The sequence below is a fragment of the Cyclospora cayetanensis genome, unplaced genomic scaffold (genome assembly GCF_002999335.1).
Source record: "Cyclospora cayetanensis isolate NF1_C8 unplaced genomic scaffold, CcayRef3 CcayRef3_contig_97, whole genome shotgun sequence".
Lineage (NCBI taxonomy): Eukaryota > Apicomplexa > Conoidasida > Eucoccidiorida > Eimeriidae > Cyclospora > Cyclospora cayetanensis.
This window is the reverse complement of record NW_020312771.1, coordinates 49841-74005: the sequence shown is the minus strand read 5'-3', so window position 1 is coordinate 74005 and position 24165 is coordinate 49841. Positions and strand designations below refer to the sequence as shown.

At 55.3% G+C, this 24165-nt stretch overlaps 4 protein-coding genes across 4 annotated transcripts; 2 read left to right on the top strand and 2 right to left on the bottom strand.

Moving 5' to 3' along the window:
• Nucleotides 1-942: 942 nt before the first annotated feature.
• Nucleotides 943-5867, bottom strand: LOC34620817 (elongation factor G 1). The gene is made up of 11 exons (XM_026336198.1): nt 5789-5867; nt 5156-5557; nt 4708-4791; nt 4221-4440; nt 3969-4083; nt 3424-3784; nt 3082-3185; nt 2566-2921; nt 1982-2270; nt 1549-1733; nt 943-1276 (listed from the first exon to the last, which is right to left on the bottom strand). The coding sequence occupies exons 1-11, from the start codon at nt 5865-5867 to the stop codon at nt 943-945; spliced, it is 2529 nt and encodes an 842-aa protein (XP_026191983.1).
• A 512-nt stretch (nt 5868-6379) lies between these two features.
• On the top strand, nt 6380-9664 carry LOC34620818. The gene is made up of 4 exons (XM_022734052.2): nt 6380-6496; nt 6625-7366; nt 8001-9265; nt 9554-9664. Exons 1-4 carry the CDS (start codon nt 6380-6382, stop codon nt 9662-9664), a joined length of 2235 nt encoding a protein of 744 aa, XP_022589827.2.
• Nucleotides 9665-11128: 1464 nt separating this feature from the next.
• LOC34620820 lies at nt 11129-12797 on the top strand. Its single transcript, XM_026336197.1, has 4 exons — nt 11129-11174; nt 11454-12182; nt 12291-12354; nt 12599-12797. The coding sequence occupies exons 1-4, from the start codon at nt 11129-11131 to the stop codon at nt 12795-12797; spliced, it is 1038 nt and encodes a 345-aa protein (XP_026191982.1).
• A 1042-nt stretch (nt 12798-13839) lies between these two features.
• LOC34620822 lies at nt 13840-22848 on the bottom strand. Its single transcript, XM_026336196.1, has 10 exons — nt 22057-22848; nt 19799-21903; nt 18922-19602; nt 18538-18627; nt 17898-18167; nt 17396-17722; nt 16582-17002; nt 15827-16299; nt 14121-15457; nt 13840-14069 (listed from the first exon to the last, which is right to left on the bottom strand). The coding sequence occupies exons 1-10, from the start codon at nt 22846-22848 to the stop codon at nt 13840-13842; spliced, it is 6726 nt and encodes a 2241-aa protein (XP_026191981.1).
• Between the last annotated feature and the right edge of the window lie 1317 nt (nt 22849-24165).

Below are 24165 nucleotides of genomic sequence, written 5' to 3'. Positions count from 1 at the left end.
CCCGCAGACGCAGCAGCTTCACCAGATGTACTTTCTCACACATCCTAGACCTCGGTGGGACCCCAGACTTCCCCAAACCCATGAAACTTCAACACAGACTTCTTGCTCGATTCTTTTCTTTCCACCTCTTTACTCGATGAGCCATTATAAAAAGCAACCAGTCTCGAAACTGTGTGCAAATGCAATAGCCTTTACCCGACACCTCCAACGGTCAAGCGGAGGTGCTACGGACTAGCCACCACTCCTAGAGAAAACAGGGAATTTACAGCATTGAGCTCCAATCTTGTGTTGTGAAGCAACATCAATATTTAATAGTAGCTTCCCCTGCGGTGGATACGGTGGCGCTCAGGTGTCTTATTCAAGGCCACTGCATGCAGGAGTAGGCGCCAAAAGTTACCACTCAAAACGCAGAAGTTTCTTGCTCAATGCTCCTTGCCTCCCATGCCTTGGAGCTGGATGCCCAGCTCCACATTCAAAAAAGTTCAGCCAAGTTCGCGATCTCTCAAAGTGGGTCCACATTTTGGGGATTTTTTCCAACTGACTTCGAGTCTGAGCTATTGAACGCGCCAGCGAAGGGAAGAGCTGCTACAGACTTAAGTACGAGCCTGGAAAATGAATGCATTCATGCAATGAAGGAGGGCCACGCAGAGCTCCCGCAGAGTCAGCCAGATTTAGACAGTGCAAAAGGCTACAGAGGGAAGTCCTAAGTCCACAAACCGCTTGAACGATTTCACGCAACTTAGCGCGCTTTTCCTTCAGATAGGCTCTTGTTTGTTGGTGCCTTGAGACGATAGGGTTTCTGCAGCACCGGTTGCTCCTTGGAGAGTAGGGGGGTGGATCATTGCGTGGGAGGAAGGGCGTGGGGGAGGAAGGGGAAAAGGAAGAAGCTCGCCCCCGTGTGCGCATGTGTGTTCAGCTGCCCGCCTTGCACTCTCTCTGTCGCTAGTTGTTCCGCTTCTGCTGCCTTTCCCGCTGCAACTGCTTGACGACAGCATCCTGGTCTCCCTGCTGCATTGGCTGGTACCTCTTGAAGGTCATACTGAACTCCCCCTGCCCCTGAGTCTGAGCCCTTAAGTCCGAAATGAATCCAAACATAAAGCGTAGCGGCACCTCGGCTGAAATGACCACCGTCTCTCCCTCTAGAGAGCAGTCAGAGACATTTCCCTGCCTCCTGTTCAGAAGCGCCAAGCCAGCAGCCTGCATCTCTCGCGGAACCGAAACCTCCACAGACATCAAAGGCTCCAGCACCACCGGGAACGCTTCGTCGTAAAAAGACCTGAAGCGCATCCACAGACCGTCGGTCGCAGCCAACACCTACAACAATTAAACGCAGGGGCTCTGGGCTAGCTCTCGCACCTAGAACAAACAGGAAAGCACAGCGTTTCTCCTTCGTGGCGCAGTCTTGCGCTTGCATCTTCTTGTACCATCGCTGCCGCTGTGTCCAGATGCGGGGTGCATCTACGCCAGCAGGCGCGCACAGCCTTTTGTGCAGCTCAACAGCGAAGTTCCGAAAAGTACAAAAAAAGCCGTCCTCTAACGGTATCCCACCTCAAGGCTCCCGCGGCAGCCAGCCGGAAGGCAATATCACTCGAGTCGACGTCGTGGGCCTTCCCTCCTTGCAATACAAAGCGCGTGTTGACCATGGGGGCTCCCGTCAGGGGGCCCCGCCGCGCCTCCTCTAAGAACCCTCTCTCGATGGAGGAGATAAAATTGGGAGGAATGTCATTCCCCACCTGCAAGGCACCAAAAAAAGCCGCAACTCAGTAGCTTCGTGCAAGCCAAAGAGGGCATTCTGAAATGTTTGCGCACTTTGTGTAATAAAAATATGGAGAGGACACAGCATAACCGCTATTGATTTGCTGCGAGGCAAGTATCAACAAGCAGCGCCCTTCGCAGCAGCACTAGCCTGGGGCGGTGTGCACTCCATCACGGGCGCATACTCCCGAATAGAGACACTGAACTTAATCGTTCGTGGGTTTACCAGCTCATTGACAAAGATGTTGGGGGCGCTAGCGTCGACTTCATCTCCTTGTTTGATAGGCTCAAAATACCCAATGACTCTACCAAACTGACCAGCGCCACCGCTCTGCTTTTTGTGAGTGTAATCGAAGATGGCCCTTTGGGTTGGGGTTTCCCTGTAATTCACTTTAGGCTGCCCCGAAGCCACCTGCAATCGGTACTCCCTTTGCATGCGTTCCAAGTAGATTTGCAGATGCAGCTCTCCCATCCCAGCAATCAGAGTCTCCTTAGACTCCGGGTCGGTTGATACCCTGCCAGCATAGCACTCGGGCTACACATCCCCAACCTTAATTTTAAACCCTCGACCCTAATTTGGGCTGCCCTCATTTGAAACAGCAAGTGAGGCAGCAGGCGCAAAGACGGATAGAAAGAATACACGGGAGCGAGAGGCCAAGGGAGAACGGCGCCTTTGTGTGGCTCCGGCAGCGGCAGACCTCGACCAAGGCCTCCCCAAAGCGGAAACACGAGATTGCGCAATAGCACATAAGCTCTTCAGTACTCAGGGAAGAAGCCTCCTTAGGCTATGCAGTTTGTGGACAAAATTACTTGAAAGTAGGATCTTCCCGCTGGAAGCGATTTAAGGCCTTTGCAAACTTGGGTTGGTCCTCCTTTTTCTGTACGTTGACGGCGAGAGACACCACTGGTTCTGCGATGTACATGGAATTAAGGGCGAGCTGGCACCTGCCATCCGTGAGGGTCACTCCTGAGTGGCATTGCAGGCCTCCAACGGCAATGATGTCCCCAGCTTCCGCGCGCTGCACCTCTCTGGCCTCGTCTGCATGCATAAGCAGCAGACGCTTCACCTGTTGCTTCTTCGAGGAACTAAGATTCAGTAGCGAATCACCGCGCCGGAGGGACCCCTGGTACAGACGCAGATACGTAAGCTGCCCGACGGGCAGCTCCTAAGGCACAAAACAAGTACACACACGGAGTGAGCATTCCGAACGAAGAGCAGGAAATTAGAATAAACACGCTCAAAACGCAGCGGAGACAATGGGCAGAAAGAGTGTGAAAGAGTGCATGCAGGAGGGCCATGGCCAGAGTCCAGGAGTTTCTGCTTACTTGTATTTTGAACGCCATAGCAACAAGCGGTTTCTTGGGGTCGCACACGAGGGCCACTTCCTCTTCATCTTTCTCGAGGTCTTTCGCCACTTGAATTCGGTCCTCTGAATTGTGAGCAAACCCATAGCTCAAAACACTGTCGGCTCGTTGTAGGTCTATATCAGCCCCCACCCCGTCCATACACTGTAATACGATTGTCACAAAGAGCGAGACGCTTTAAAAGCAGCGCTGCCATTAAACGCTCAGACATCTGTGTCCCTAAAGTGACAAACAGAGTACAGTTGATGGGGGACAGGGTTGTGTCTCTTGCGTAGGGTTCGAGGTCTAAGTGGTAGGATTTACGAGGGGCTGGGAGGTATCGGCAAACGGCGTCGAGAAGGGGCTGCACCCCCTTGTTGCCCTTTGCTGAACCCATGAGAAGCGGCACGAATGAGTGGTTGAGAGTGCATCTTCTAATGGCGCTGTGAATTTGCTCGGGCGACACTTTATCTTCGAGTTGTATGTAGGCGTCAGCAAGCTCTTCATCCAGTTCGGCGAGGGCTTCCACCAGCTCGCTTCTTCTTGCCTTTGCCTCTTCCAGCATGCCCTCAGGAATCTCTGAAGACCGCTGCACCTCTTCCCCCTTCTCTCCTTTAAAGGTAACCGCCTCGAGAGCCACCAGGTCTATCACACCACGGTGCTTCCCCTCAAGGCCAATCGGCATCTATTCGCATGCCACAGACCCCAAAGCCCAAGGCAGAAAACAGTGGCCGTTCAAGGCTCATGTGCGTATGATCGTATTGATTTGCGCAGTTGCCTGGCTGCTCCACTTTCGCTGGGAAGTCACAGAGCTTTGGAAGGCAGAATCGTGGCACACAAAACCCCACGGGACAGGGCGTAAGGCGTACTTGAACTGGATGCGCATTAACGCCAAGCTGCTTGCGAATGCCGGCGAGGGCCCTCCACGGGTCTGCACCATCCCGGTCTAACTTATTCACGAAAATCAAACGCGGAACACCGTACCTGCACCCAAAAAGCGCGAGCTGTAAACCCTCTAATTTCACGTTTTGAAGGCCTTGTAGAAGAGCCTTCAGGCCTTTGAACACGGGGCTGCAGGGGGGCACAAAGGGAGGAGCAGCAGAGGCCTTCTATTTATGCACCTCTTCATTTGCCTATCGACTGTGAGGGTTTGGCTCTGGATGCCTGCAACCCCACAAACCACCAAAATGGCGCCGTCTAAGACTCTCAAGGCCCTCTCCACCTCGATGGTAAAATCCACGTGGCCTGGGGTGTCGATGAGGTTTAAGGTGTATGGGCATCCTGAGGGGCCCCCTTGCAGCTCCCACGTGCAGTAACTTGCGGCCGATTGAATCGTTATGCCTACACATGCGTGCACACAGACATCCGAAATCTTAACCGCTAAAGATCCCTATCATCAACCGCGGGCTCTTGGTGCAGACAAGAGCTACAGTGGAAGCCAGCTGGAAAACAGGAAGACTGCGAAGAAGATCACGATGCACACTGCAGGCGGCTGCTAGGCGGGGGACTTGGCGAATTAAGATTTCACGAAGTGGTACAGCTCTAGAGGCACAGAATGCTTCCCTTTAAGGCATTTCCCTACATCGTGCTAGAACTGATTAGACACACCCTTTTCTCGCTCGAGATCCATAGAATCCATTTTAGCCCCAACGCCATCGGACCCTCTGACCTCGTGGATTTCCGCAATACGCCCTAAATATAAAGATGTACACACATACATGCAGAAAAATACATACGTACACATGTATAGACATACATACACATGCATGTATGTGTATACACATACATATGTATTCACGTACAGGTATACACATGCAAATACGCACGCTAATATATACATGAAGCACCCCTAAGACACTGCATTCATACCCCTTCACGCTAAGCCGTCGGAGAGAGTCCGTAAATGCCCAACCCTTAACGCTGCGCTTTGCACGCCGAATAGTATGTACTCCAACACCATAGTCCCTAGCCTACACTGCCCAAAGGGGGCTAAAAACCCTTCAGCCAGAATATTTTCGGTGCCCTCTGCACCCTTAAACAAGTGGAAAACCCTTGCCTGTATAAAATAAGATCCTCTCCGTGAGTGTTGTTTTGCCGCTGTCTATGTGCGCACTGATGCCGATGTTGCGCGTCCTGTGCTTGGCGCCGTCGGACAGGAGCCCTTCCGAGCTTCCTGATGCAGATACGAAGTAACGCCCTACAAAGGCAGTCCAGGGGGCCTCTCGGTCCGCTGGTGCTCCTACTGGCCCCGCGAGCGTTGCCTGCAGGAGGCCCCCGGAGAGCAAACCGCTGGCTGCCACAGGTGCCCTAAGGGCCCTGTAGAAGGGGCCCCCCTGCACGCCTCCGGGGCCCCTTAACGGCGCGGATGGTCGCAGCCGCGTGAGTGGCTGCTTCACCGTGCGGAAGATCGAGACCCTCATCCTCTCGAGGCCGCCTGAGCTCTGTGGTGTACAGGCGTCTGAAAGGTTTCAAGAGAAAAGCACACCTTCCCCGAAGGAAGCGGCCCACAGAGCGAATGAGAGGTCCTATCCTACGCGTTCAGTCCTGCTGACAGAAAACACTCCTCCCACGAACTCCTAAACAGATCCCTAGCCGTGCCCTCCAGGGTCCCCTTCTCAAGTCCACGTCGATGCTGAGACGCTAACGTAACTCTTCACCAAAAACGTCCCGAGGAGAGGGCCCAGGCCACCAAAGCCACAGAAAATGCAGGGGCCGGCCGTATTCTGCCAGTCTAACAGACGTGCAATAGCGACAATCGCCCCACCCATGAGAACCAGGCCCGAGGGGGCTCCTCAACGGGGCCCCTCTATGGGCCCCCTCCAACAGGCCCTTGTGAGAAATATTGGAGGAAGCCTTGCAGGAAAAACAAAAACAAGGTCGCATTTGTTTTTCGCAAAATTAAAGCACTTTTCAGGGCTCAGGGCCATGTGTTTGGCCATTCTCTCGTCTCCCGCCTCCTGACCCTTCGTGGTGTTGAGGCCATTCCTAGCCAACCCTCGCCGAATCACGCGGGGCCCCCGAGGGGCCCCCTAAGAGCGCTCGTATCCCAGGCTGCCAGAGCTCCACAGCGGCATGTAGAAGGCGTAGTAGTTCGCACTTGATATCCGCTTGCAAGGCTTTGCTGGAGGATCGCTGGGGGGCTCTACTTCTCCCTGTTGCAGTCGTGACCTAGGCTGTTTTGCAGAGGCTGTTACTGGGCATTATGTAATGGTCGGGAAGCGCATATTCGGCTTTTTTTCTGTCGCTTCTGCACCACGCCCCTTGGCACCGCCCACCTCCAATGGCGGAAGTGTACAGGCAGGCTGCAGCGGTGCTGCAGCTGATGGATGCAAAGCGTCTCGGCCTCAGAGACGCACTCTATGGGGCTGGTCGGCCATCTCCACACGCCTTAGCCAAGGTTTGCACGAGCATGGCTTGCTGCCTCTGCAGCTGCTGTCTTTTTTAGAGGGGCATGTTGCGGCTGCTGTTGCACCCAGGGCCCTGCCTGACGCCGGTGCTGTCTCTGTGGCTGCTGCTGTGGTTCAGGTGTATGCGCTGCTTTCAAAAACGCTGGCAGTGCGTCCGCTGCTGGAGCAGGTGTTACGCAAGGCCAACCTTCTGTCTACTTCCCCAGCAAAAGGCGGCATCGCACCAGGAGCATCAGGAGCATGGAGGAACTCTATGCTGCTGCTGATGCTCCGGGATTTGCTGCTTTCTCCCAAAGGCATTGAAGGAGGAGGGCAACTTAAACGGCAGTTGCTACAACATGAGTCCCTCTTGCGACGTCTCTTTTCGGCAGCAGAGGCGAGCCTCGAAGCTTCAGGGGCATCTGAACTAGCGGAGGGATCAGCGGCGGCAACAGCCATTCCAAGATATTTACGCGTGAATGAGCATTTGTGGGAGCTAACAGCGGCGTCCGCACTTCTAAAGGAACAACTTCCACCCTCTATGTGGGTTATTGAAGACCCTCTTCTGCCGTGCACTTTGGCGTTGCCTGCTGCTGCAGCACGGCTGCTGCAGCAGCCACAGCTAGCGCCACGGAAGGACACCCCAACGCAACAGAACGGTACAGAAAAGGCAGTGAAGGATTCACAAATCAAGAGGCCACAACAACAAAACGCTCAGCATCGGCACCACCACCTGACACTGCACGAACTGGTTCCTATGGGCCTCCTGTCTCTTCAAGACAGAGCCAGTTGCACTGCGGCCCTTGCCGCCGCTGTTGTTGAGGGCGATATTATCCTCGAGGGCTGCGCCGCTCCGGGCAGCAAGACACTGCACCTCCTTGGTACTGTTGCTCTTGCTGTTATTTTGTGCCTCGTGCTCGTGCCGCTGCAGTTTCTGCGTGTAGTGACTGCCTCACGCGTTACGTAGAAAGGGAGGCGCGGGGACCTCCAATTGCCACTACAAGCCCCCAGAGCCGCACATCAGCGTGAATATGTTTGTACCACTTTCTCGTGCTTCCTGTCTGTGTCTCTTGCTCCCTCCGGGTCTTTTCCTCTCGGTTGGCTTTCTCCTGCTGCTCTCTGTTTTTTTGGTGCATGCGTATGTTATGTGTCTTTGGGGGGTCTAAGTCATTTGTTTCTTCTATCCATATCCACGATAAAATTTTGCGTTCTTAAGGGCTGTCCGGAGGCAACTGCCCCCGCTCTCTCTCTCTTGTGGAGGATGGGTGTTGGGGCGGGCATGTTGCCGTTGCTTTTGCGCATCTACCTCTCTCTCCGGCACGTCTTTACCTCATCTGCTGATTTTTTCTTTGGCTTTGGCTTCCCCCTTGCCTCTTGTCTAGGGCCGCCTTCTTTGCTGCCCCGCCGCAGCACGTATATGTATTGCGCGTTAGCCCCCCTGCTGTCATTCATCAAGGGACGCTGCTAGCCGCCACCAAAAATACCGTCCTGCTCTGCGTGTGGCTTCTGCTGCAGCAATGCTCGGAAAACGAGGCCACTTGGTTATCCTCGAAAGGGAGCATAAACGGCTCGCAACGCTTCTGGGGAGACTCCAGACTGAGGGGGGCCTTAGGGGCCCCTACCTTTCGCCCTGCTGCAGCGAGAGGCATGCCGCTAAGATCCCCTCCCCGAGGGGATCCCAGCCTGGCAAAGGCTATTGTGATCGGGAGGGCAGCGCCACCAGCACAGCTAGCAAAGTCAAGCTCCTGCAGCTTGCACGGCTCGCAGCCAAGCGGCCGCTCTATTTCACGCGAGCATGTGAGGCACCCCGGAATACAGACGCCGGAGCATCAGCAGCAGCGAGCTACCCGGCCTTAGCAGCTGTCCTCCCGCTCCTGCTCGTGGAAGTTAGAGCGGCCGACTTCTCTACGATTGATGGACGGGTTCCTCCGTTTTGCTTCGCCCAAAAGATCATCCTGGACCCTTCTTGCTCGGGCAGTGGCCTCCCCACGCATAAATCAGCACTTCCGCTAGCGCCAGCATCTACAGATGACGGGTGTGCTGCCGAAAATATCGACATAAGGACACTCAAACACCACTTGGACCCGCCAGACTTGCTGCAGTGTAGCTGGGAGGGCTGGAGCCGCAGCCATCTCGAGAACCCTCCCGCGGGGTGCCCGCAAGGGCCCCTCCCGAGTATACTGCCCCCAGCAGCAGAGGAAGACAGGGTTGTGCGACTGGCTGCACTGCAGCATAAGCTGCTTTCACATGCGCTTACCGCCTTTCCTTCTGCCTCCCTTGTGTGTTACTCGACGTGTTCGCTGTATGTACACGAGAATGAGGCAGTTCTATTGCGAGCGTGTCTGCAACAACAGCAGCAGCAACAGCCCAGCCCTGCTCGCTGGAGAGTCTGCCAGCCTCCTCTCCACTCGGGGTGGTTTCCTTTACCTTCGGCCATTGAAGAACTGCGGTATCAAGTTGCAAGCTGTGGCCACAGCACAGAGAGCGGTGGGAAGAGCCCCACGGCGATACTGGACGAGGCACTGTGCTCCTTTGGAACATTGTGCGTGAGGGCTTTTCCACAGATTCACAAGTGCAGGGGCTTCTTCCTTGCAACGCTTCAGAGAGATAGGCCCCCGCATGCACAGGCAGTGCCACCTGTAGAAGCAGCTGCATTCACAGGATACAAGGGACCTAGGAAACGGAAGAACCCCAATAAGAAAGAGGCCTTATCACTGTCTATCGCGGAAAAAGGGGGCAGCACAGCCCGCAAGAAACCTAAGCTACGTAGCTGCACCAAGGCAGGAATTCGGATTTGAGGCCTTTTCAGGATTGAAAGGCCTCTTGACTCCACTTCCCACTTCGCTGTGGTCCGTGGCTGAGGGGCCCCAGAGCGAGGGCCCTGAACGCCTTGGCTCACTGTGGACTGAAGCGCTTTTTCCCATTGAGCCCTTGGTTTGGTTACCGGACTCTGAGGATTTACGTAGTGCCCAACACAGCGATTCCGCCAGCTACCGCCAAAATTTTAGAATATGTAGTCTCAATCTGGTTTTGGGCAGGATTGAGCACAAAGTTTTAGTCCTTTGAAGCCACCTAGATGCCTGTGGCGTCTCATGCCGGTCGTTTTCGAAGCTGCACCAACACTAGCAAGAGAGTTTATAGCAGGGAGAGGGAACGTCAGGGCGGAAACCCGTTTTTAGGCCACCATCTGCTAGCGCCATTGAACCAGAGAGGCAGAGAATGTTGCGTTCTGATCAAGTTCTCCGTAGGGATGCATCTGACTTCAAACGCGATACTAACTTAGGACAAGTTACTAAGTGCACTATAAAAGGTTCTCCTGCCATCCCCCGCCCTGGCAAGGAAATCCCCTACCCCATCTTTGAAAAGGGCATTCGTAGGGCTGAGCAGCAAAGGCAGCAGAAAGGGACACCGGGACTTCCATCCGACTACACGACGGAAATGAGATAGCTAGAGAGTGCTTAGCTGGACCCCAAAAGTTCTCCGGGAATTCATAACTAGCTACACATTGCATCTAGTAAACACATACACAAAAATTCGTGTTGTGCCAGCGGTATTTTGCAAGAAATAAGACGTACGAGCAGACAAAACATATAATCGATTCTCCACCACATCCTTGTTAAATGAAGCTAGTGCGTCAAAAAGTGCCAAATTGTAGCTGTACCCGCTACAGCCAAACTCTCCTAATATACCATTGCACCACAAAAGCGGGTGAAGCAGCAAGCCAAAGCACACTTAAGCACTGTGTACTACACCATATAATACCATACTAGGCAAAATAAAGAAGTAATTGACTGAGAGTTGACTTATTGGTCGTATATCATAGCTACTCCAAAGTACTGCTAGCTCGATACAAAAAGACGAAACGATGTGTCCACTGTATGTGCGCTGTACTGTGTGCAACTAGGCGTGATCGCTGGAAGTGTTACAGAGTGCTGCTTCTAGCACCTTTGCTGCTCGTCTGCCACAATAGAAACTGGGGGGCACTGGGCAGGGAGAGGCTGGAGTTCTTTCGATAAATACTGGAAAATTATATGTTAAGCTTGTATCAAGCCTGAAGTTATGTGTCACCCTACGGATACATTCAACGCAGCGGTCCCAGTAACGTCTTGAGCTATATGAATGAGGTAAGCAAGCCATGTGCTTTGCCAAGCAGTAAAGTATGCACGCTGCAGTAATAACAGGGTGGCTGAGCCCCTAGGCTATGCAAAGCAACTGAGAGTACTTCGAAGGCATTGAGGGGCTTCTGGTCTAGACCTCCTAGACCCGGCGTTCCAGCCCGCCCGTACTGGACTCGTGAAGTCTGGCTAAAAAGCCAGCCGAATGCAACACAAGCACGTTGCTAGGCAATCTATGCGATTCCACGTACTTTCGGTAGATGATATTTTGTCGACTTTTTCGTTTACACAACACCGAGGGCACCATTTAAAAACTGTTCTCAGAAGAATATTCAGAGAGGCGTCGCCGAAGGCGCGCGGTGTGAGATATAGGATTTAGGGCTTGCATGAAGAATCCTAATCGTACGCGGCTGCCGTGTGCAGGCACCAGGCCAACACACACTCTGCGGCCGAGAAAAGTTTGGTCTCCATGTCCTCCACCGATATTCAGCACAGATTCCTCTTCCTCATAGTAACTGTGCAATTAAAATGGCGATTTCTGTTTGTTTGATGGCACGATACCCGTGTGTTCCAGGTAAATAAACACCAGAACAATATCTGCGAGTCGGTAGCGCAGCGGCCGTCAGGACCAGAGTTTCTTGCTTGGTGGTTATACCGGTCGTCCTCTTGCCTATTTTTGGTGCATTGAAGGTACTTTATGAGTTGTTGCTCCCATGCTTTTGACGAAGACTCCCTATTTTCCCAGGCCACGCGTTGGTTGCTTGTACACTCGGATTGGGGGCCTCCCAGGAGGGGCCCCTTTGAGGGGTTCCCCTTTCCAGAGCACTCCGCATTGACTCGCCTTCCTCCAAAGCCACCAAACGTCCAATGGAGGTACCCTCCAGCGGAGCAGGCCTCTCAGAGGGGCCCGCCAGTCAGTCGCCGCGGACGGTGCCTGCAGATCCACCGAAAACATCTGCGACTGTCCTACGCGGTTCCGTACCAGGGGGCATACCACATTCCATTGGGATGGCTTCTGGAAGTACCAACGGATGCCTGCAAACCGGGGGCAAGGTGTGTGTGCTGCTGTCATCTGAGAGCCAGTTCTCCCGCACAAGCGAAACAGGAGAGGAGTTTGTTGCTGAAGCTGGCGTGTCACTCTTCTCTCTCTTGTCCATGCACCGCGCAGCAAGGAGCTGCGGTTATACCCTAGAATTTGTGACGCCATCTGGAGAGCCCCCTCCAGTGGCCTCCTTCAGCTCGCTGGAGGAGGTGCGGCTGTTGTTGTTGAAGGAGAAAGAAGAGGGTTCGGACTTTTTGATACAGCGGCTGCAGCAAACTCAGGTACTAAGAAAGGCTGCTGCAACGGACTACTGCTGCCTGCTCTTGCCGCACCACTTGGGTGCAGCCGTCGACCTCTACAACAGCAGCAACACTGGGGCCCTCATTCGGGCCTTTGGAGCCAAGGGGAAGCCTGTGGGGGTTGTCGGATATGGAGGCTTCGCCCTCTGCGCAAAGCCCTTATCTGGTAGGGCTGAAGATGTGGTGTTTAAAGAAGTCTTGAGAGCTAACGGGTGGTCAGAGTTGGGGCTTAGCTCTTCGGGCTGCTGTGTGAGGATGGCTTCTGCCTTCTGTGATCCCCTGAAGCTCCCACATTGCTCACTAGACAAACAGCACACTCCATTTCGATGTTTGTGGCATGCCCCTTCAGGATGTGAAAGGTTTCCTTTTGCGGGGTGCACCATGGCCACGGTTCCTCTGGCTGAAGAAGCCCGGTGAGTTGCTACAGCTGCCTCTGCTGCTGGTGCGGTCGGTTGGAAAAGAGACGATGAACGCCTCTGCCCACTTGCATGTGTTGAAACGCTAACATAGAATCGCTAGCACCCTTGGCTACAGTTCCGTGCACACACGCATGAAGCAGCTGCGTGTCTCTGCTTAGCTTGCACGGGGCAGTTTCACGCTGTGTAGAGGTGGATGCATGCACGTTTCGGCCGACCTCTGTCACGCCTTTGTTCACAGGCACCCTTACTTTGGCTTCCTTCCCTTCCACTTAGAGCTGCACTTTGCGACGAAGGGCGCACGGCTGACTGGCAGCCCAAAGGGGAAATGGGGCCTCACAGTGGACGGGAATTTAGTGTCCGCTGCTGGCGAGGCTTCCACAGAGCTCGTCCTCAGGACCCTCCTGCTGCTCTCCTCTATGGAGCAGCAGCAAGAATAGCAGTAAAACCGTAGCACAGCACAACGGACGTAGTGGCAGGGCTAAGAGTGTGCTGAGAGGGTTTTACGGCCGCCTATTATTGCTATCAATCACTCTCCTGCCGCCGTTAGCCTCCATAGCTTAATGTCCAGCTGCGTGCAAGAAACATGTGAAGTAATAAATACAAGGTACTGCCATAAGATTAGCCCCGAGCTTAGGCCGTAGAAGCATCTCGAAAATCTGCCCTTGTCCGCAGCTTGTGAATTCTGTGGATAATCAAAGTCTTTACTGCTTTGGTTCTAACACTTTCTATAGTCACAATAAAGGGCCGTTGGGCGAATGGTGGGAGGTGGATTGAGGGCGGACGAACGAGCGGACAAGTTGGGTGTCGTAGCGTTGAGGTCCAGATCCTCGATGCGGTAGACGGCGAGCCGCACAGACGCTAGCTGCACACTTCGGCTTCTAAATTTTGAGGACTAGGCTCTAGCACCTCCTCAAAGCAGTGTCCATATGCAGCGAGCATGCGCAGTTCTCCTCCGTGTGGGCTTCAGTCCGCGAGTGTCTCTTTGCTGTACCTTGTCCCTGCTGCTTCTGTATCTCCCCCTGCGGCTTCTTGTTTCCCTCTGTACTCGGTGCATCTTGGAGAGTCCGGTCGTGTAGGGCCTTCGCTATTTCCATACCTTAGCGAAAGGGCGTGTTACCGACGCCGCTCTCCTTTTCGAGTCGTTGCTGCAGCCTCATCTGCCTGCTGCAGCAGGCACGACAGGCAGATGAGGCTGCAGCAGCTAGTGCTACACACTATGTTGCAAGGTACCTGTTGCTGCACCAACACAGCCGGGTAACAGGGACAGCAATAGCTATGCCATCAGCCATGCAGCACCACCGCAACCACCACCTTGCTTCGTAGCTTATTCAATTTACGCTGATTTTTATTATTCTGCCGATACTCGCTGAGCCCTTGCCACTGTACAGTCTTGACCACTGATTAGCGGTTGTTGCTGCATCATTTGTTGCTGCGAATCCCTGACAGCAAGCCTGTTGCTGTTACGAATGCTTTGAGGGTTCATATACTCAGACCCCAAAGAAGCTTCTCGAGCCTGTTCCTGATGCACTGGCTGGGGTAGAGAACTCCCCCATCTTGCAAAGTGTCTTGCCTCCCATCCCCGACTTCCTCTGCTGCTGCGAGCAAGGCGGCTGCTGCGGCTCGCTGCGCTGCAAGAGCAGCCCCCTGTTTGGCAGGGCGTAGACGCGCGCTTGCCCCGCGGCTCCACGCCGCGGCTGCTGCACGCGCTGCTGCTTCCGGACTGTGTGGCTGTTGTTGGCTGCTGCCGCTACTGGTACTACGATGCTCCCCCCCTGCGACTGCAGGTGTTTCGCCCCCACGACTGCCGCCAGCAGCAGCAGCTGCAGATTGCGCGAATGACTCTTGCTGCAGCAGGGCAGGATGTGTAGAAGGCAAGGGGATTTGCGCTGGATCATTCCAGCTGTTACCTCGCGTTGCGAAAACATCTGAGAGCAGGTCCCTCACTGCCACTGGCTCTCCCAAATCTGGCGCTGCCCAGACGTTGCTAGTGCTGTAGCTAAAGTTGCTTAACTCGTCGGGGCGCCGCATGCTAAATATCCTATGTAGCTGTGGGGAAGCGTCTGAAGGGACGGCAGCATCCTTGGGAGACGGATGCCAGGCGCGGTGCTGGCGTTGCTGCTGTTGCACATGCGGTTGCTGTTGCTGCTGCTGAAGATCCCCCTGTTCGAGGTAATGCCGATCCAGGGAGCGGGGTGGAAAGCCAATCCATACATCTGTTGCTGCTGCAGTTGGCGCTACGGGTGTTGTTTCGAGCCGTGTTGCCGCCGCTCTGGCTGCTGAACCAGCAGCGTCTGCTCCTTTGGAGGCAGCACGGCCATAGCCAACTTCCACGGCATTCCTCTGTTCAAATGACGAAAAGAACAGACTGCGAGAGGACTGCAATTGCAGCTGTTGCTGCAGAGTAGCTACTTGCTGCCACTTGCTGTCGCAGCTGGAATGCGCAATGTCTGGGTACCTGCAGTGCTTGGCAGCTGGGGGTGCTGCTCCTCTGCTGCTTTCTGCATACAGGTTTGGTTCTTCCGCTCTGCTGAGTGTCGTGGCACCTCCAGGAGCAGGAATAGAAAAGCTGTGACCCGGAGACGTCGCAGCAGCTCGAGCACGGAAAGAGAAAAAGCGAGAAGCAGTGTGCCCTCCTGCATGGGATCCTGAAGGAATTGGGCGTGCAACGTTGGGGCTCGTGATTCCTGTTTCCCCCCAGAGCCTACTGCTACTGCAGCTGCTGCTACGGTGTTTCCATGAAGAAAGCCGATAAAGCAGCATTAGACTCCTCATAGGTCGAGATTCCGGCGGCCCTTTAGCAACGGGGGTCCCCGTGTGGCTATCGCCTCGCAGCCATGCAGGCATGTTGTTGTTGCTGCTGCTTCCTCGCTGTAGGCTGTGCAGACGAGAACTAGGCCGTTGCTCAACAAAGGACACAGGAGGAGTGCAGAGCGAGGATGAGGCACCTGTTACTGTCCCAGTAGTAGCAGCCGCAGATGCAGCTGGAGCTACCGGCATTTCTAATGCAGGTGAGGACTCCCCCAGTACCTTGGTCCAATCCTTTGGACTCTTGCTGAGAGATGACAAGCGTGTGCCTAGGATGTGCAGCAATTGCTTCCTTGGGTGAGGCTGGTGTACTTGCTGGTGCTGTGACTGCCTCTGCTGCTGCTCCTGCTGCGGGGAGGGCACAGGTCCGCGTCTTGCTTCAGAACCTGGATTCACCAAAGGCGCTCACCCACCCACAATAAAACTAAATACAGCTCAGTAGCCGCGCACCCATAAAACGTAAGTAGGAGCCGACAGAGAAGAAGCAGCACTGCTCGTTATAGAATGGGAATTACCTCGGTCAAGGAACGAAGAGAGCACTGGACTGCCAACTCCTGATTCTTCTGGCAGAGCGTCAAGCAGTGGCCCGCGTCGCGTAGAGGTGCTATGGCCTTGCAGCGCCAGTGAACCAGAGGCGACGCTGCCGCGCCATCTCCAAAACCCCACAGTGCTGCTGCTTCGAGCAGCCCTAGCAACCTTGCTGCTGCTCCTGTCTCTCGCCGCACGCGGAGTAGCGCCAGGGACTGCAGCAGCTCTGGCAGTAGCACACGCTGATGGAGTTGCTGCCGTTCCATCTGTGCCTTGATAGAGGCTCTCTTTGGAGACGCAAGGAAGCGAAGCACAAGTAGCATTCAGAGCAGTTGTGGACTCAGCAAGCACCCCTGCAGCCCTATGGCGGAATGCCTCCGCTGTAGGCGTCAAATCCAAGGTTATTTCCACCCTTGGACCACCGTTAAACTCGAACTTGCTGCTGTCGCTGCTAATACTAGCTTTGCTGCCGGTGTCACTGAGTGCCTGCGTTCGCTGTGGCTCCGGGAGGCTCCTTAGCAGCTCTCTGCAAGTGCGAGACGGCTCAATGTCGGACCACGCGGTACTGAGGGCACCGTCTTCCGTAACATCGGCATCAGAATCTTCCTGCGTTGGCTGTCGCGTGTCGAAGGCGCTTGTTGACCAGCAACGCCTCATAGAAGAGAGACCCTCCTGGTGCTGCCTTGGCCGCTGCGGTTGCGGTTGGTGTTGCTGCTGCGGCTCCATGCTGCCACCTTGAGGTGCCCCAGAGGGACGTCGCTTCCAGCTAGAAAAAGTCCATTGACGGATCCCGGGGAGAAACTTCATGCTCCATCGCAGGAATTCTCTCGGGCTGTGTGCTGCCGCTGACGCTGCTGCCCTTCCTGTCGTGCTGCTGTTGCTGCCGACTGCAGCCGTAGCCTTCACAGTTTCACTCTCTAGCTTGCGATGCCACTTTTTCTGACACTTACAGGCCCCTCGATAACCCTCCATATTTGCTCTTTGCCCCATCGATTTTAGTGTATTAAGCTGTTCTGGCTGCTGCTGTCGTTGTGAACCCAGGTCACATAAAGGCTCCGGTGTTGTCAGACCCGTCTCCCGCTCCGCTTCATTTCTGGTAAAGGCCTCCTTCAAAACCTCCTTCAAGGCCTCCTCCGGTGCCGAACTCTCTCCTGTTGCCGTCACTCCCACATCCGTAGCTGCGGTTGCGTCAACGTCTTCTGGAGAGGCTACTTGGCGGCAGAAACCGCAGTAGGTTGCTGCCTCTAGGCGCAGCAAGTAGGGCAAGACAGTCGTTGAAAATACGCTTCTGCTGCACTTTTCCTCCACGCTGAGAAGCAACAACAACGCCAACAATAGCACAATACGTTCGACGTGCCACGTGTCTGCATACAGTAAAGTGTGTATCTACTAGCAGCCTATTCATAGAGCTTGCAGGCTGTGCATGTGGAGGCCTGTGAGGATAGAAGCGCACTGCATGCGCCGAGCCTGAGGCATGCTGTATTGGTCAGCGAATGCTTTTTGCGGCAGCGTTTTCTATTGTGGCCCGTCGCTGAATATTCTCTGCCCCACTTAAATGTAGGAGTCAGCTGGCTGTTTTGGGGGGAGGGGGGCACTGAATGCGACTAAATGCAATGTTCAGCTAGCTGGGTCCATTGAGTGTGCCTTGCGACTAGCTGACAGCCCAGGCAGGCGCGATGGATCGTGAAAAAAGAAGGCTGACCCCAGTACTAGGAGATGGATAACTGAGCCCATCGCGGACAAGGCAGCGCCGCTACGCAGCAACAGCAATAGCAAGGAAAAAGATGGGGGGCCGTTCATCACTTTCATCTCGACGAGCAGAGCACAGCCAGCAATAACAAGCGAATATACCGTTGAATATGCTACATAAATCACCAGTGGCTGCCGCGGGTGACGGTTCTGCTGCTGCTGCGCCACGGCAGCAAGTTGCAGCAGTAGGGGCCCATACAGTACCAGGTCCTCCACTGCAAGCTGCTGTAGCGGCAGAAGCAGCAAATGCACGGGGATATCCGCGAGGCAGAGGCAGAGCCTGTAGCAGCATGAACCATAGAAATTTGGGGAGTAGCATTGCCAACCACTAACCTGAATCGTCTAAGTTGCAGTAGCTGTAGCCGTTCTCCTAGCAGGCTGTATGAGAGCTGTATAATACTTCCAACGAGCGAGAGGCGCGGTGCGTACAGACCGATGCCAAAGCAACGGCTTACCTCAAATGGAATAAGTACGACATGAAGCCACGCATCCAGGGATCTCCGGCCCCCGGGTTGCTGCGGTGCGGCCATGTGCTGTAACTGTGGCCGCTTCGGCTGCTTAGCAGCATCAAAAATATGACTACCTCTCCGCAGAACTGAAGCATGATGCGCCCTGTAGCGTAGGCTTTGAAGGTATCCAAGAAGTTTGGGTGCTGCTGGCTTATAGTGCCGCTGCTGGATGCCCCATTGATTGCCCAGAAGAGAGCCGCTGCAGGCAACAGCAAACTGAAAAGTCCCCACAGCAGCAGCACGGGCTTGCTGCTGCTACCCAGGCGCTTTTGTGCAAGCCAGCCGATGCGCCAAGTCATGTATCGCCTGTAGCACAGAAACGGACGGAGCCACCTCGGGAGTGCTGCACTAGGAAAACAAATGCGGCGGTGGCAGTGCCAACCTGCTGATCTGCAGACAGCGGGAGGACGAGAGCTCGAAACGCACGAACTAGTACCCAATAAAAAGGTGACAAGCTGGTGCCTTGTTGATTTTAGCTGCTAGCTCAGAGACGCTGCCTGTAGACGCTACTGCCATAGCCATGGGATCAGACAGAAAGGGGGCAGCCACGCCAGCGCTGGTGGTTCTGCTGCGTTTGATCGCTTACTCTTCAATTGTAGTGTCCGCAAATTTTAGGGTCAAGTCTTGTAGAGGCATTTGGGGCGGAATGCCGCGGCCTGCTGCCCGCGCCAGAAACCTGGACGCAACAACAACTGCATAGGCGTATTGCAGTCGAGGCCAAGTCGCCTCAGCAGCTGCATTGCAGCAGCGGCGAAATCGCTGTAGCAGCAAGCGCCCCCGCCACCTGGGTTTCCATGAACAGGCCCTCAAATAAAAACACCCGAACGCAGCCTTTTCTCCTGACCCTCCCGCTGCACCAGATGCTGCTGGACTAACTGTGTCCATCCCATTCAGAATGTGGTGAGATATGGCGCGGTGCTGGTATGCGGACGCGCCAGACTCTGCGCAAGCAGCAACAACTGCTGCAGGCGTTTCTGCTGCTGTTGTCGCCGCTCCTGGGGTAATAACTGTTGCAGTTTCTCCTCCTGCGCGTTTACGTGAAGTTCGGCCCCCCTCATAGACGACTCTCTCGCAGCTGTTGCACGTGTTGCTGCTGCTGCCTCCACTGCTACTCGCACTGCTGTGGGCTCTTTGGGAGGCTCTTCTGGTGCTCATAGGCCGGCGGCTGTATGCACGCTTACTTGTCTGTGGCTGCTGCAGCTTGGCTAGATTCTTCTCTGAGGGTGCTTCGGCTACAGCAGAAGCAGACGCAGCGGTAAGGGGTCCTGGCCATGGTCCATGCTGCTCTCTCCACAACAGCTCCTTCCGTAGGATGTAGGCCATAGCAAGTTGCCGCCGATTTCCGGAGGCGGGATTTTCTGCTGCCTTCTCGGTGTACGCACACCTCATCGACTCCTGCCAGCAATCCCGGGATGCTGTTATTTCACCGAGAGCCTCGTGAGAATGCTGATGATCGTGCAAGGGCGCACGAGAACCCAGCAGGGCACTCGGATTTTGATGCGCATCCGTTGGTCTGGGCTTGCGTGCCGTTCCATGAGCAGCTGCTGAAGGCAATGCAGCTGTTGCCACGTCGCTGAGGATTTGCTGCAGCACATGCTGTGGGAGCTCGAAGTTTCCATGGTCCTGTAGCTTTCTCCACTGCTGCAGTCGCCTGTGGCAGCCGCACGAGCAGTGGGAGCAGTCCTTGATGCGGCAGCTAGAGGCGGCAAAAGAATAGGCAACTTAAGCGCGAGGCTGTGAACAAGAACTCTTAAATACGGAGGCGTGTCTTTAGAGACAGCAGGGAGAAAGGCTAGAGCTCGAGCACACAAGCAGCGAGAACCAAGCGAGAGCACACTGAGGCTTACGCTGCAGCTTCAAGGGCCCCGATGGCCCTTACTGTAAGCAGGTCTCGAATTATATGTTCATGTTCCTGCTGCGTATGTTGTTGCCGCTCCTGCTCTTGCTTGTCTCGCGGCTCTTCCTCCTGCGGGTGGCCGTCTTCTTGTCGCCTCTTTTCTGTAGGCACTAGCTGGATGTGCAGTGCATCTGAAGCCAATATCTGGCTGTTGCTCTTTTTGTGGCGCAGGGGTGGCTGGGCGTGGTCTTCCGAAACCGCAACAAGAGCAGCTGCAGTAGTGTTGCTTGCTGGATGGGTATCTGCTTGCTGGCACAGTAGCCAGCAGCGCTCCCAGCAAGTCTCTATGATAGCCACAAACTGGTCATCAATTTGATCCTCCGCTAGCCTTTGCCGAAGCCACTGCAGCTGCCGCTGCTGCATGCGCTCGTGTACGGTGCAGCCGCCGCCAGGCTGCGTAGCTGGTGCCGGTAGGGCTTCGGAAGAGGACAGGGGGGCAGCTGTCAAGGCTGCTGGCTCGACTGTCGCGACAGCAGGCCCACTCATGGTGGAGAGGTAGGTGCTGCTGCAGCGGCTGCCCCTCCTACTGCTGCTACCTAGCCGCAACAGTCCTGGGGAAGTGTGGGAGGCCGCTGCGGCAGTTGCTGTCGCATGCATGGATGTAGACACCTGACTGCTGCTGCGTCCGAGACTGCTAAAGCTACCTGTGGCCGCTCGCATGCGCTGTAGGGCCCAGGCCATCTTGGCAGCTCCCACAGGGGACTGTACCTGGTGGTGCTGCGCCTGCTGCTCCCTGTGTTCTTGCTGACTGTGGTGGTGTGTGGTAAGGTGCCTCCTAGCCCACTTCTTCCTGAGCTCCAGAGGGCGAGCACGCAGAGCATCCAGAAGCTTCGTGGCCTGCTTTAATGCTACCACTGAGCTACGGCGTCGTATCTTCGCTTCGGCACTCGTTGCCTCTGCTGCTGCTGCTGCACGAGAAGTTGGTGCCGCACGTCTTGGTAGCGCCGCTATGGCCAGCATCTTCTCTTGGGGGGACCAGGTCGGAGCTTTGTAAAGCAGCTCTCTTCCTGCGTACTCAATTACCTGCGCTGCGCTACTGCTTCGGCTACTGCTACCTCCTTGGTGCATGCTCCCTCTTCGAGGTCGCGCGACTGCAGTGACTGCAGCTGACTCAGCTGCTGCAGCACTGGCGGCAGAGGGCGAGTTCAAACTGCCGAAGCGCCAGCGCTGCACGGTCTCGGCAGCAGCTGCGGCGGCAGCAGCGGCGGCCGCAACGGCAGCACTTTTGGATGCTGCACCAGAAGTCAGATACGGCTGAACAGCATGGCCTCCGCTGTCGGGCTGAGCAGGAAGCAACACCGCTAGCTGCTGCTGTTTTTGCTGTTCATGTTGCTGCAGAAGAGTGGGAAGACTCCACCTCGGCAAGGACTGCCGCCGCAAAATCGGTGCGTGCCGCGGCGCTGGGTGGTCCCCCGCTGTTTCGGGCCTCCGTATGTCGGGTAGTTCTGCTTCTGGGGCCTCTATTGCTTGGTTTTTGGCATGCAGCAGCAAGCAAGGTGTTGTGTTCTGCCGCCTCCGAATACCGAATGGCCTGGTGCTCTCAATTCTCATCGGGAGATGTGGCGGTTGGCGATATTGCTGCGGCTGATCTTCACGGCTTCGCTGTTGCTCCTCGTGGCCCTGTGGCTGATGATGCTGAAATTGCGGCTCTTGCTGCCAGTGCTTCCATGATTGCCGTGGCAAGTTCCGAGCGGCTGATTCGTGAGGCTCTCCTGCGCCGGCAGGTACTCCTGCAGGGCCGTCCGACGCAGGTCCTTGGGCTGCCCTCGGTGTCGATGCTCTTGATCCTGCTGCTGAACTGTCTGCTCTCGCTAGACGCGGAGCTGCAGGGGAGGCTGGCGTGACTGGCTCTAGGGAGGCAACTGCTGCAGTTTCCGTGGGTGCTGGAGTTGCACCCGAGGAGCAGCCCTGTGCAGAGCTTCCACACTCTAGCGGCACTTGCTGCTGCTGGTCGCCTGTGTAGACGGCAGCAGCTGCTGAAGTCTCGGGTAAGCGCCCTTCCGCAGTTGCACCTGAAGACGAGCAAACGCGGCTGAGGCTGGCTGACGCAGGTCGCTGCAGCCTATGCTGATGTACCGGGGCCTCAATGGAAGAGGCCTTGGGGATCGCGCGTGGGGGTCGCTGCTGCAGTGGCAGGGATTGCTGCTGCTGCAGCTTCTGCCTCTCCCCCCGCGGAGGCAGCCGATCCTGGCAGTATTTGGAAGCTACGCTACACTCTTTCGCTTCCTCATCTGGTGCCACTTTCTCTGGTGCGTTGAATTGTGCTGCTTCTGTGGCAACAATCGCTGTGTCCTCTGGGTGCGTGGCGGCACCAGCGCCAGCACTTTTGGCCGCACGAGCGCGCTGAGACATGACTGCCCTTAGCTCGAAAACCTGAAGCTCAGGAAGCGGAGCGCAGGTTGTCTGGTAGGGCAGCAGTTCGGCTACGAGGAGGGCCACAGCTTCCCGCCAAATGCGGGTGTACAGGCACCAGCCCAAGAAGTTGGCTGCTGCGACATACAGAGCGCTTAGGGCTTGGTCTGCTGCTCCAGCACCCCAGCGTGCAGTCTGCATTGCGCACGGGACGATGATTGCCAGCGATAGGGGCAGCAGCAGCGGGGGTGGGAGGCCTGCAAAGCAATACACCCCCACAGCCGTGGAGAGGTAAGGGCCCGCATAAAGCCTGGCAGGTGTGAGTCCTAGAACAGGAGCGCCCACAGTTAGGCCCCCAGCCAGTCCGGGTAAAAGTAGGCCAGTTAGCAGCCACAGATCTGCCGCTGGGAGGGAGCCACTGGTGGTGCGCGCTCCTGCACCGGCAAGAAGGATACTAAAGCTCAAGGCGCAGGCCAGAGCCACAGCTAGCGCAAGCCAGGGGCATGATGGCGCCAACAGCGTGGAGGCGTAATCCTGCTCTAGGGCGGCAGCCAACAAGAAGCCTCCATAGATGGTGAAGATGAATGCGGGTATCAGGAGCGCCACCAGCGCATCCCCCGAGGGGACATGCAGCCACTGCAGCCGCATAAGGACGGCTGCAGTTGCTGGCCAGAAGCAGCGCAAGGAGCTCGTTAGCAGAGCGGTGATGCTGAGGCCAAGAGAAAGTGCCCGCTTAACAAGGCGTTGCGGCAAAGATGACATCCCTATCCGACAATTCGTCGGTAGACGGCCACCAAGGGCCTCGAGGTGAGTAGGAAAGAGACGACATGTACGCTAAACAGCAGAAAAGTAGAGCAGCTGAACTATGTAGGAGACGGAAGGGAGAGAGGCACAGGCTGGGCCTACAAGCGGGGACTAAAAGAGAGAGACACCCAAGGCGAGGGCACCACCCCCCTGCTGCCCGCCTATGGCAGGTCACCCGGAAGGGCGCAAACTAGCATACGAACACCCGAAGCAGAAGAAATAGTTCGCATAAACGTGTTATTCATGTAGATCTAGAGAAGATTCCGAAAGGCTTTCTCCAGGGCACAACATACAGAATATTCGGCAGAGACACGCAAGGGCGCACAACTCCACTGGGACGAGCTGTGCAGGCGCAGGGACAAAGTAAGAATAAGATCCCCTGCCTCTTCGTACTAGCGTGAAATATCATGAAATGCTTGGTTTTGCTCCATGTTTCGCCTTTCAGAAAGACAAAAAAGAAGATTAAGCAAAGTTTCGCTCGTTACAACAGCTGCATGGGCCAACGAGACTTGGCGGTCCCCACACGGTAACCGGAGGAACCCCAGAAGGCCCAACAAAATCCATTTCCTCCAAACAGCTTTTTTCTGTGTTGGTAAATTGCTGCACTTATGAGCAATCCCTACTCTATATGCACATCATGAGCTGTATGGCAGGCATTCTGGTGTCCCCGGTCAGGACACGCACTAATACCCACGCCGACATGCACACGGATGCGCGCACGCCAGCAGCCAACATGCATGCTTGCGCACACACAGACAAGCAAGTATGCTCGCATACACACAGGCAAACAAGCACAGGCATATACAGACGGACAGACAGACAGATAGACACGCACACACACACACACACAAATACATACATACATACGTACATACTTTCACACACATATGCACATACACGTGTGTAAACGCACACAAAGTATAGAAACCAGCTGCTGAAAAGAAGGAATCGACCAAATCAACATGCCACTGATTTATTTTGCTACCTAGGGCACCCCTACGGGACATCTGGAGCTAATCTAAGGAGGTTACCATCTGCTTTTTCTCAAACACGCTGCCCCAGGCTCTTAATCCGAGCACAGCTGCGCTAAATACCCTAATAATAGAGAAAAACACTCTTTTCTGGGGCTCCATCAGAGGTCCCCAATCGCTGAACCAAACG

Bases quoted from the DNA above. Each gene is read 5' to 3' on its own strand.
- LOC34620817 (XM_026336198.1), bottom strand. From the start codon at position 5,867: ATGGGTGGGGCGATTGTCGCTATTGCACGTCTGTTAGACTGGCAGAAT. The intron at 5,558-5,788 runs GTGGCCTGGGCC...GAAACCTTTCAG, and splicing joins CTGCATTTTCTGTGGCTTTG to ACGCCTGTACACCACAGAGC. The intron at 3,785-3,968 runs GTACGCCTTACG...GCATGCGAATAG, and splicing joins TTAATGCGCATCCAGTTCAA to ATGCCGATTGGCCTTGAGGG.
- LOC34620822 (XM_026336196.1), bottom strand. From the start codon at position 22,848: ATGCGGCTGCAGTGGCTGCATGTCCCCTCGGGGGATGCGCTGGTGGCG. The intron at 18,628-18,921 runs GCCTGCAGCAGT...TGTTGCGTCCAG, and splicing joins GCGACAACAGCAGCAGAAAC to GTTTCTGGCGCGGGCAGCAG. The intron at 17,003-17,395 runs GTCAGCCTTCTT...GTTGCTTCTCAG, and splicing joins ATCCATCTCCTAGTACTGGG to CGTGGAGGAAAAGTGCAGCA.
- LOC34620818 (XM_022734052.2), top strand. From the start codon at position 6,380: ATGGCGGAAGTGTACAGGCAGGCTGCAGCGGTGCTGCAGCTGATGGAT. The intron at 6,497-6,624 runs GTTTGCACGAGC...GCTGTGGTTCAG, and splicing joins CTCCACACGCCTTAGCCAAG to GTGTATGCGCTGCTTTCAAA. The intron at 7,367-8,000 runs GTACTGTTGCTC...CTTCTGCTGCAG, and splicing joins CAAGACACTGCACCTCCTTG to CAATGCTCGGAAAACGAGGC.
- LOC34620820 (XM_026336197.1), top strand. From the start codon at position 11,129: ATGGCGATTTCTGTTTGTTTGATGGCACGATACCCGTGTGTTCCAG. The intron at 11,175-11,453 runs GTAAATAAACAC...CTTCCTCCAAAG, and splicing joins ACGATACCCGTGTGTTCCAG to CCACCAAACGTCCAATGGAG. The intron at 12,355-12,598 runs GTGAGTTGCTAC...CTTTGTTCACAG, and splicing joins CCTCTGGCTGAAGAAGCCCG to GCACCCTTACTTTGGCTTCC.